This window comes from Diceros bicornis, chromosome 8 (assembly GCF_020826845.1).
Source record: "Diceros bicornis minor isolate mBicDic1 chromosome 8, mDicBic1.mat.cur, whole genome shotgun sequence".
Classification (NCBI taxonomy): Eukaryota; Metazoa; Chordata; class Mammalia; order Perissodactyla; family Rhinocerotidae; genus Diceros; species Diceros bicornis.
The window spans coordinates 38,506,057-38,518,166 of record NC_080747.1 but is presented as its reverse complement, the minus strand read 5'-3'; the positions used below and the strand labels follow the sequence as shown (position 1 = coordinate 38,518,166).

At 39.7% G+C, this 12,110-nt stretch overlaps 1 protein-coding gene across 1 annotated transcript in view; it reads left to right on the top strand.

The window, feature by feature from the left end:
- The first annotated feature begins 232 nt into the window (after positions 1-232).
- Positions 233-12,110, top strand: part of GABRA4 (gamma-aminobutyric acid type A receptor subunit alpha4) — a 63,467-nt gene continuing 51,589 nt past the window's right edge. Inside the window, exons 1-2 of the mRNA XM_058546997.1 lie at positions 233-672; positions 1,069-1,187. Of these exons, the coding sequence (XP_058402980.1) occupies positions 587-672; positions 1,069-1,187 (205 nt within the window). The 5' untranslated portion in view covers positions 233-586. The remainder of the gene's footprint in view (positions 673-1,068; positions 1,188-12,110) is intronic.

Sequence of the window (12,110 nt, the reverse complement as noted above, 5' to 3'; positions counted from 1 at the left end):
GCCATCATCCCGCCCTTTCTCCACCTCCTGCCTTGAAAATGGGTACAGACAGGTCCTGGAACAACCTACGGAGAGAGAGGCTTCATTGGTTGGATCCAAATCCTAGCAGGAGGGAGGGGGACCAGGAGGGAAAAGCTAAGCAATACTGTGGGGTGGGGACGCACTTGGGGTAGGGGGTTGCGGACCCGAGGAGGGGCAGGAGACTCTGGTCCTGCTCCCCAGAGTTAAAGATAGGAAAGAACTTGCTCAGCGTAGCGGTGCAAGCGCACCAGTGTTAACCCCGAAAGCTTCAGGAGGTGGGCACGAAAGGGTGTTGAGCGGTATGCATAGCTCTCCATACACATCGAGAGCTGCGCGAGAAAAGGAGGGGGCGAGGAAAGGCAGGTTCCGCCTCCCCCTGGCCCGCGTGCACACACGCGCCCACCGCGGCTCGGGACGGCTGAGCGCGGGCGAGAGTGAGCGCGGGCGAGTGTGAGCGCGAGTGTGCGCACGCCGCGGAGAGCCTCTGCCCTCGCCTCGCACCCTGCTCAGGGCATCTTAAGAGGCTGGAAACGTGAACAGGCTTAAAGTATGGCATGTTGCAAAAATGGTTTCTGCCAAGAAGGTACGCGCGACCGCGAGATCCTCCGGGGTCAGTTTCGCCCTCCTACACTTCCTGTGCCTGGCGGCTTGGTGAGTTCCCTGGGGCCCTGGGGGGCAGGGGGAAGGTGGAGAAGTGGCCGCCTCCGGGCCCCCTCCGGCCGCCCGTCCCTCCCAGGCAAACCAGACCCTCCTGTCCGCTGTAAGGTCAGGGGCTGGAGCCTGGCTTTTCTGTGACCCCGTAGACTTGGGGAGCAGAAGGCGCACCAGGTGCAAGAAGAGTGTGGGTATCGGTGTGCGTGTGCACAGAGTGCGCCTTTTCTGACCATTTCTCTCTCCCCCATCCCTCAGCCATGCCTCCTTTAGCTTGGAGTAAGAGACTTTCCCTAGAAGATAAACCTGTTTCCACCTGTTCTCTGGCGGATTCTTAAAAAGATCCCCGCCCTGTTTTTTGTTTGTTTTGTTTTGTTTTGTTTTTTGCGTTTGCAGTTTAAACGAAACCCCAGGACAGAACCAAAAAGAGGAGAAATTATGCCAGGAAAATTTTACCCGCATCCTGGACAGTTTACTCGATGGTTATGACAACAGGCTGCGTCCCGGATTTGGGGGTATGAACGATTTCAAACGCGCAAGTGTGTCCTCTCTGTCCCTCTCTCGGTCTGCCTGTCTGTCTGTTTGTGGGAATATCACTAGGTATGCCTCCTGTGCAAAAATGAAAAATCTCTCAATCTGTTTCTCTCTCTCTCCTCTCTCTCTCCTCTCTTGATGAGACCTCTGACAAGAAGACCGCCCCCACCCTACTTCCCCATCTTCCTGCGCCCTCAGAAGCTATTCCTCTCCCCCACACTAATTACCTCCTGGGACCTGACTGCTGGGTGGGGGAGTCGAAGGGGAAGAGTCAAAAATGAGAACTCGGGGCTCAGCTGCCCCGCTGCGCTGCACCCTGAGAATGGACTTCCTCCAACCCGGCCACTTTGCTCAGAGCAGGTTGCACTTGAGGCATTGATCTAAAGTCCCCTTTGCACCCACGTGGTGTCCCTCCCTCTACCAAAACCTCAGCCGGCCCTGTGTTCTGCCTAGGACATGGATCCGGGGCAGAAGCTGCCTGCTCTGCTAGAGAACCTAGTGCTTTCCCGTTCTCTTCCACAGTGGGATGAATTTTTACTTTATTTAGGAAGGTGGCATTTACTTCCCTCCTAAGACTTTGGAGTCAGGAGTGTTCCAGCTTTATTTCTTCCTTCAATAAATAGTTATAAAGGTTCTAATAGAGGCACATCCAGTAACAGTACTGTTGCTCTTTTTCATATTCATATTCCCTTTGCTTATATAATGAGAGTCTATGTGGCAAGCGTTGTGCTAGGCACTAAGTTCACAGGAATCTCAAGATATAATTCTTAACCTCAAGCACCTTCTCAGCCCAGTTCAGACAGAATGTTGACTTCACTAGAAGTGTCAGCCCAGGTCTTCTGACCCATCAAGTCCCTGTTTTTACCACTACACTGAGCTAGTTACCTCTTGGGAAATGAGTTGAACAAGACATGGGCTCTGTCTTCTAGTAGTAATAATAATAACAACCACTAAACTTGTATTTATTTAAATTTTCATATATACCAGGCATTTTATAGGCATTACTGTGTAACCCTCACAACAACCCTGAGAGAAAGCGATTACTATCCCCATTTTACAGATGAAGAAATTGCGGCTTGGGAAGTTAAGTAACTGGTCCAAGTTCAGAGTTAGTAAGTGACATAGGCAGGATGTGAACCCAGGTCAGGTTGTGTTGTGTATTTAAAAGACAAATCCATGAAGATTGGGATGATATCAGATACTATGTGATGAGTATAACATAATATTAGAAGCAGGGAGGAATTTAAGCTTCCTATTGAGGGTGTAGAGGATGTCCCATAAGATGATGGGACAATGGAGAAAGTAAAAGAGAGCAGGACATTCCTGTGAAAGAGGACAGAATTAGACATGTTTTAGAAGGAGGATGGTCCCAGTTCAGAAAGAGTTGTTGGAAATAAGATAGAGTCGAGTTGGAGGATTCTTTGGCATCTGTCTAGTCTTGTTCTTCTCATTTAACAAATGAGGACACTGAAGACTAGAAAGGGAAAGAAACTCATACAGGGACACATAGCATGTTAATGATTGGCTGGGATCAGGTCTTCTGATCCTGCTTTTTTCCGGATTGTATTGAGGAGATTATGGGGAGCCATTGAGGGTATTTGTTCAGCTTTTGCATGTTGACAGTGATGAAAATGGACGAGAGGGTGAAAGTCTCCTGGTTCTGTTCAGGTTGCCTCTCCAGGGGTGGGATCCTCAGCACCGCATTTGCCTTCATGCAAATCTGAAAAGAGGCTCCGTACAGAAGTGAATCATTTGTCAATGCAGGATCTTTCATATGTGACTGGAAAATTATCACTTTAGATCAAAAATAATTTTATGGAGAATGTTTCAGAGGATGTGATATCATTTAAGACTATATTATATCAATAAAAGAGGATTCATCTGCCCATAAAGGTTTTAAACTTGACATTTCAAGTAAAGAAAAAAAAAAATAACAGAAGTATCAAATCATATGTAGTCTAAATATTCATTAGGGAATTGATGTACCTGCACATCAATTAAAGTGAAAAGTTATAATTGAAACCATATGGCTTTATTATTAAATGTTGAAAGTTAAAATAATACCTGCCCAGTTGGTTATAAGTAAAGTTATAAGTCAAAAGGAAGAAGGGATCCATTGTAGATGCATCCTTTTTACCCACTACCCTCTCCCGTAATATTATCTAGACAATAAAATGAAGGAAATCAATCTATGTAAGCCATTACTGGATTTTGGTTAGCTGCAGTACTGCTGAAAATTCTCAAGGGCATTATTAGTCTTCTTACTTGTCACTGCCAAATGATCTGCATTACCCACCTGGTGATCCTCTTGTAGCTTTACGGGAAGGGGTTGAATTCACCTTACTTCAACTGTTAGCAGTTCATTCATCATTAGAAATTTACTATATGGCACAATCTTTTGGCTACGCTTATAAATATTTGTGGTAAATGTGATTCATTTTTTAGAAGTGGGTCATTCTCTGTAAATGCGTAGTATTCCCAATGTGACAGAGGAATAGTAATTCTCACCTGCAGAAAATGTGTAATCTGTTTACAGGAGGTTGTGAATGAACATCACTGAAAATAATAAGAAAACTCATTGTTAGCACAGACTCTGGGATGCCACTAGTATGATCCCTTCTGTGACATTTCATACTTTGTGGAAAGTTTGGCATTTTAAAAATAAAATGAAAACCATTCAGATTTTGACCAGTAGGCTATAAATACAGATTTACTTTCTGTTTCCTTTAATCCTACTTTTGCTCTTTGTGGAACATTTACTTTATATCTGTTTATACAACTTAGCTTCATTCAATTTAAAATAAAGCTAAAAGCAAAGATTTGAATTGAAATTGGATGGTTTGTGATTGCTCAGTAGGCCAGGCAGGGGTTGAAATAGATTTGGAAACTAAATTACATATTTTTAACTCTGCAGCACAGCTTGCAATGGAGAAGTAAAAGAAACTGAAATGGTTCTCTTCTTTTCATCCCTCCGTGGTCTCCTCTCCCTTGTCTCCCACATTCTCCCATTGGAGAAGAAAAAGGGAAAAAGTGAGAAGAGAAGGAAGGGGTATAGTTCTTTCAATCTCTGGCACTCAGTCTGCTGTCATCCTGAAGTAGCTTGCTCCTGCTTAGAAGTGGCAAACAAATGAACCCTTCCACAAAGGAGCTAGAAAAGCATTCCCTTCTGCTCCTATCCACTTTTGACACTGTTATACACCTTCTTAAAAATGCAGAGCCAAGGTACCAGCCACCCTAGCCAGCCCTTACCCGCTTCCAACCTTTTGTGCATCTCAATCTTTTGAGGCACGTGATCTGGAATAATAAATACTTCAAATATACATGATTGCTTTAGATCATCTTCCACAACCTCTCTGAAATGAGAGCAGAGAATTAGGGTCTATTTTGCGAGGGTGCTGGCTGACATAGTAGGACTTCACCTTAGTAGAGTCCTCTATAGCTTTGAAAACATTTTCACATATATTCTCTAGCAAGATTAACACAACAACACAAAGAGATAAACAGGGCGGGCATCATCTCTCTGTTAGAGAGGAGGCTGAGAAGAGTTCCAATAAGTTGCCTAAGAACCGTACAACTAGTAATTGACAAGGCCACAATCCACACCTCACTTTTGAAGCCCTTAGTCAGGCAGCTGGTCTACAGCTGCATCCACTTCTAAGGCTTTCTTGCACTTTTCTGTTTACCGAGAGTCAAATATTCATTAACATACCTTCTTGTTACTTAATAAGCAGCTCATTAAAATAAGCAAAACTGCATTTCCCCCAAAGGAGTGCAATGAGAAATTTTATTGTAAAGCTTTGATAACATTTTAAAATGGAAAAGCAAACATGGGGAAGTATATACACTTAGGTAAATTTGGAATAATTTTCCAACACAAATGAAAATATCCCTGCAACGTTTTCAAATGATCTATATCCCAACCTAAAAATTAAATTAATGTGTTATGTACTAGCTTTATTAATTGAATGTCAGCAGAGAATATATTTTTAAAAATATGTAAATGAAAAGAACACTTCAAATCCACAGGACAACAGAACAATAAAGCTTCATTCTCTTCTGATCTGTCACACTCATTCATTCATTCATTCATTTGTTGAACCAGTATCAACAATATCTCAATTGTTGTATCAGTATCAACCAGTATCTCAATATCTTGAGAGACTACTGTGTGTCAGGAACAATGATAGGCTGTGAAGATATAACTCTGAATCAGACACAGGCCCTCGTGAACTTTACAGCTAAGCAATGTAGAGAGATAAAAATAACAAAGGAACAAATGGCAAAATAATTAAAGATAATGCTATGGGAGAATCCAGTAGCATGCTAAGATAGAGAATAAATTGCATGAGGAATCTATTTCAGATACAGTGGTCAAAGAAGTCTTTTTAAGCTGAGACCTAAAGGTGGCAGACACGGAAAGGGTAAGCAAAAATTGTGCTCAGGCAGGAAAAAAAAAGTGCAAAGATCCTAAGGTAGATAATAAATTAATGTGATTTAGACAGTGAAGGGAGCCCAGTGTGCCTGCGGTCAGAAAGCAAGAGGGAGCATCTCATGAGACTGGCTTCGGGTGGTAGGAAGAGGCCAGATCATGTAAGGCCTTTTGTAAAAGAGTTTATTCTTTTAGTGAACCTGGAAGCCATTGGAGTGTTTTAGGTGGTGGGAATGACATGGTATGACTTAGATTGTAATGTGATCTGTTTGTTGCTGCGTAAAGAAAGGCTTAGATAAGGAGATGGGACAATGTTGAAAGCAAGGAGACCAATGAAGAAGCTTTTTTTTTTTTTTTTTTGGTTTTCTCCTTTAAGTTAACAATGGCTTGGAATAAGATGGTAGATCTAGTAAAGATGCATATAAGCAGATAAAAGTGAGATATATTTTGGAGGTATACTTCAACAAAGAATTGATGATGGGTTTCACATGGGTGGTAAAGGAAAGGGAGAAATCAAAAATGACTCCTGAATTTTTATTTTGAGAAACTGGGCAGAGGATAGTGTTATTTAAGTTGGGGAGGACTGGAGGAGGAATGGTAAGGGAGGGGTGAAATCAAGAGTTCATGTTTGGACATGTTAAGCTTAGGATACATGTTTGGCATCCTAGTGGTTGTATTTCTCTGGATATCAGGGAAGAGTTTTATCTGGAGATATACAAAAAAGTCACCAGCACAATGCTTTGAGAGTAGATGTCTAGAGAAGAGTATAGAAAGAGCAGAGAAAAGAACCCAGGACTAAGCCTCAAGGAATGTTAACAATTGAGGAAGGAGAATGTGAAGTTATAAAAAGTCAAGAGAATGGAATGTCTTAGGAACGAGGAGTGAGATACCTCTCAAATTCTTCTAAGATACTAAGATAAGAACTGGCCACATGGAGATATTTCATTTTATTCACTTTTTGTGAAATATTGATTAATCATATAATATGTGCTGGGCACTGTTCTAGGATGGCACTACAGACGTATTAGTGAGCAAAAGAAACTCAATTTCCTTCTCTCACGAACTGACACTCTAGTGAAAGAGACAAGAAATAAACAACATGAATAAATAAAATATAGGGTTTGTCAGATATTGATAACTGCTATAGAGTAATATAAAACAGGGGAGGAGGTTGCAGTTTTAATTAGGATAGTTAGGGAAGACTTCAATGAGAAGGTGATATTTGAACAATGATCCTAAGAAGGTAAAAGCATAAGCCACATTTGGGTGGGGTCTTCTGGTTAGAAGGAACCCTAGGTACAGACATACTAAGCATGGAAGTCAGTGTCGCTACAGTGAGATTTAACAGGACTGAAGAGTAAGAAGGGTCAGTGAAATATAAGGATGAAGTTGTGTAAAGCTTTGCAGGCTGGTAAGGACTTTGTTTTCACTCTGAGTCATTTTAGAAGTGATTGGAGGGATCCAGCAGGGGGAAGACCTGAACTGGCTAATTTTCAAAGGCTCACCTTGGTTGCTGTATGGAGAACAGGCAGTCGGGATCAAGGGCAAATGCAGAGAGGTTTTCACAATAAACTAGGCAGAGATAATGGACATTTTGACCAAGTTGGTGGCAAAGAAGTTTGTAAGCTTGTAAGAAATGGTTGGCTTCTGGCTATATTTCAAAGTTCTAGTTCACTGGTGACAGCTAGAATGTGGGATGTGAGAAAAAAGGAGGTGTCAAGTCTGCCTTTAAAGTTTTTAACTTGAACACCTAGAAAAAGGGAGTTGCCAAGACTGTGACAGAAGCAGGTTAGGGGTGTGGACGAACAATTTGTATGTGGATATGTTAAGTTTGAGAAGCCTATTAGATATTTAGTGGAGATGGGTCCGGAAGGCAGGGATGATGGCTATGTCAACATATATGGTATTTAAATCCATAAGACTAAAAAGATCACCAGGGAATTACAGGTGATAGAGAAATATTGAGTTCTGAAGTCTCCAATGTTAAGAGGTGGGAAGAGAGGAGAAAGAATCTCTATTTTAGGAAGACTGAGAAGGAGTGGCCTTTTGGGTAGGAGGAAAACCTCAAAGAGAGTGTGCATACTGAATGTTAAGTAAAAAAAAAAAAAAATATTTCAAAGAGGAGGCGGGATTGCTCAATTATGTCTAATACTTCTGACATTAAGAAAGATAAGAATATAAAATTGACCACTAGATTTAGCAATATTTACATGTTCAGTGATTTTGACAAGGGCAGCTTTGGTGGTGTGCTGAGTGTGAAAGTCTGGTGGGGTGGGTTCAAGAGAAAAGTGAGGAGTTTCTTTCTGGGCATTTGTACAGGGGAGCAGAGAAATGGGGTGGTAAACGGAAGGAGAAGTAGAATCAAGAGAGCTTTTTTAAAAAGATTATTTTTTAAAGTTTGTGGGAACAATGCTGTATTTAGGGAAAACTGATGGTATTGACAGAAGGAATTTCAGTGGATCCTGAGCATAAAAACCAGATTCTAATAGATGATGGGGTGACTAGAAAGGAGAGAATTAGAGGTAGTGCGTATAGATTTTTTTCCTGAGGTTTAAATATGAAAGGGAAGAGAAAGAGGGAAGACTGCCTTTTTTAAGATTAGAAATATCATAACATGTTTGGAAGACTCTAGTAAAGGATAATTTAACGTTAGAGTTGAGGGAAATGTTAACTGAAAGAAAGATGCCCTTGAGAAGACAAGAGACAGTAGAATCCAGAACATAAATTTACTTTCTTATGCTCTCAGTTTAACAAAAAAGATGTACGTGTGCTATCGTATATTTTCATTTTCTTTTGGGCAAGAATATGCAAAATGCTCTTGATGTTTCCTGAAATAGGCGCTATAAAATCTAGATACAGGCTATTGGTAACTTGGTGGATATTTAGATAGCACTTCCCTGGGTTGTTAGTATTCTTTTAGATGAAAAAATAGATCAACTTGCATTTGTATATCATTCTCTAGGCCTTTTTTATTTATTTATTTTAAAAAGCTTCTAACGCACAGAATCGGATTCTGGATTAGCAATCTTTGTTTAAGACACACTCTCATTATTGGGGGTCCACATATAATCTTTTTATCCACTCATCCCTCTAGTATAATATAATAAACATACCAATTAAATCATCAAACAGCATAACCTTGACAACAACTTTTATTCTGCTCTGTGGTCTCCCTCATCCTGTCTTCCTCACCCAAGGTAACCACCATTCTGAGACCTTTTTAAATTACTTCATAGCTTTTCTTTGAATATCATTTTAGCTCAACTTTATTTTTTAATAAAAAAATTTAAATTTAAAAACTTTAATTGTTTTGAACATTCAATTTATAATCTTTTGATGCTTTGTCACTTGCTAAGATTCACTCTTGTTGTTGCATATTGCTAGAGATCATTCATTTTGACTGCTCTGTGATATTCCCACTGCATAGGAACCAGTTTATTCATCTGCTCTGTTGGCAGTAGGCATTTTGCTTGTTTCCAAGATTGTGTTGCTGTGAATATTCTGGCCCAAATTTCCTGCTGTAAATGTGCAAGAGTTTCTTTTGCATATACATCCAGGAATGGATTTTTCTGGATCTTAGTGTAAGTGGGAGTTTGACTCTATGAAATAATGCCAAACTGTTGTCTCTGGTATTTTACAAATTCAAACTCCCATTTACAATGAATATGAGATTCAGGATCCACAAACTCTTCAACACTCTCTCTCTATATATACATATAAATATACACACATATATATAATCTCCATAGAATACTTTAAATGGTATTTTATTGTGAAATGATTTGAATTTTTCTGATTTCTAATGTGGTTGAACATCTTTTCAAGTCTTTATTACCTACAAGAAATTTTCCTTCTGTGATTTGCATTTTCATTTCTTTCCCATATTGTATTGTTTTTAAAAATTGTTTTTTTATTTTTTTAAATTATTTTAATCATTTAAAAAGTTGGCCTGGGTAGATAGAAGGATCATGGGGTACAGGAAGCACTACTTGTTAATGTCATCTAAGTAAAACTCTATAGTTTTCTGCTTTCTCTGCCATATCAATGGATGTATGTTTTTTGTTTAATATGCAGGAAGGCTAATATTCTATATTTTCTAAATGAGAAAAAAAATTAGAGATTTCTTTAAATATTTCACTCAAGATTCCTTGTTGTTATTGTTGTACCTCTTGATTTTTGGAGACATCAATAGTGTTTTGTAAGATGTAGCTGAATGCATGGATTTAGGTGGCTGAAAAACCAGAAATGTTTTCTCAAGTGCATAGCTGGGGAGGCAATGTGGAGAACAAGGATTGGCTAGTTTCAACATCGGCAAAATAGCTTAGGTCTTTCTCCTGGTGTGACAGCAAACTGGACACTTATTGAAAAAGAAATTAAATAGGGATACCCTTTGACCAGGTCTATATAGCCAAAGTAAAGTTAACAGTGGAAAATTATTTGATACATTGTTAATTGCCTTCCTACTTTCCAAGCAAGTTTGATTCATTAATAAGATGGGAGTAGTCCCCTGAATTGGATCTTGGTGGTCTTGGCTCTTTCAAAGGCTGTTGAAGATTTTTGCTTTACCAACTGCCCACCATATTTTGGGGATCAAAAAACATTTCCCTATTACCAAAGAAGTAGGATTTTTAAAATAAAACATGTCTTTGATGTTACACAAATGCACATAAAATTATGAGAAGTCCTTCCAAGCTCAAAATTATCTGGTTTCCATGTAATTATGCTCTTAGTAAGGTTATTTAAACATCCTAAACAGTACTGTTAAGAGGAAGCGTCTCTAAGAATTATTCTTAATTGCATAGCGAGCATTATTCATTGAAAACTGATTTATTGGAAACCTATTAACGTTTAAGGCCTGGGATTAGTTCTGGGAGAGGATACAAATATAAATAAGACACAGTTTCTGCTTTAATCAGGAAACATTTTTAGCTTAACTGATGTAGCAAATGAATCTCAGTAATTTTTCCTTTGAGGTGATTTTTAAATCACTACTGGGACAATATTAGGAACACAATCAAACACATGGTCATTCACCACCTAGTAAGTGCAAAGCACTATGTTGGTTGGGGACTTCAAAGCAGATTAAGATTTTGTCTTTCCTGTTAAGGGGAGAAAGACAGACTCAATCAGGCTGTAATAAGACTAAGAGCAAAGGCATAGAAAGAGCTGCAGGAACATCGTTCAGAAACTACTCCTGAAGAAAACAGTAAATGTAGGTGTGGTATGTTATGTACTAGATAAAAAATTATATAAGTAATTCATTATTTACTTATTATTTAATGATATAATTAGTGTGGTAAAGCTAGAACATACTTCGGAGATCAATATAAGAGGGTTATAATTCTGGCTCTGGCATACCATATTTAACCTCTGTGAGCTCGGTTCCCAGATCCATAAAATTCTCATGATAACATTACCCTTGGAGGTGTTGTGGGGATTAAATGAAATAGCATATGGAAAGAGCCGAGTATCATGCCTGGCACATAGCAGGCCTTCAATCAATAGAATTATTAAATCTCTGTTTATTGCTCTTTGGAAAAAACCCATTTCCTGTGAACAGTTACACACACACTTGCCCCTTGATCTATCCACTCTCCATCCCCACTGCTACATCCCTAGTCCAGGCCACCATCATTTTTCAACTAGGGTATTAGGGCAGCCTCCTATAAGAGCCCTTCTACTCTTGCCTCCCTATCATTTACTGTCCATACAGCCACCAGAGTGATTTTGTAAAAAATATAATTCAGATCATATAATTTCCTTACTTCAAACACTTGATGGCATCCCCATGATTAAGGGATACAAATCAAACTTCTTACCACAGTCCATAAGCAGAGGCAGAGCTGTACTGATTATCAGAGGGAGAAAACTTGGGGAAAGAATATAGGAAAAATGATTAACCTCTGTATTCACTTGCTCAGATAGCCATAACAAAGTCCCACAGGTTAGGTAGCTTCAACAGTAGCAAATTTATTTTTTCACAATTCTGGAGGCTAGAAGTCCAAGATCAAGATGTCAGCAGGATTGGTTTCTTCTAAGTCCTCTCTCCTTTGCTTGTAGATGGCCGTCTTCTCTCTGTGTCTTCACACGGTCTTCCCTCTGTGTATTTCTGTGTCCTAATCTCCTCTTCTTACAAGCACACAAATCACATTGGATTAGAGCCCATCCCAGAGACTTCATTTTAACTTAATTCCTCTTTTGAAGACAGTAACTCTAAATATGGTCACATTCTGAGGTACTGGGGTTTAGGACTTCAACATATGAGTTTGGGAGGAGTGTGATTCAGCCCATAACAACCTCTTTATGTGTTGCCTCATCTGTCACTAGGATTTCTGCAAGTTCTTTTCCACATAGATTTAACAACTGTCACCATAACATATATTAAAAACACGTTGCTTAAAAGATGCCACTTTCAGAATATGGTCTCAGGGGTAGGGTGCTGTCCACCAACTCTGGTTTTCATTCTGTCTATGTG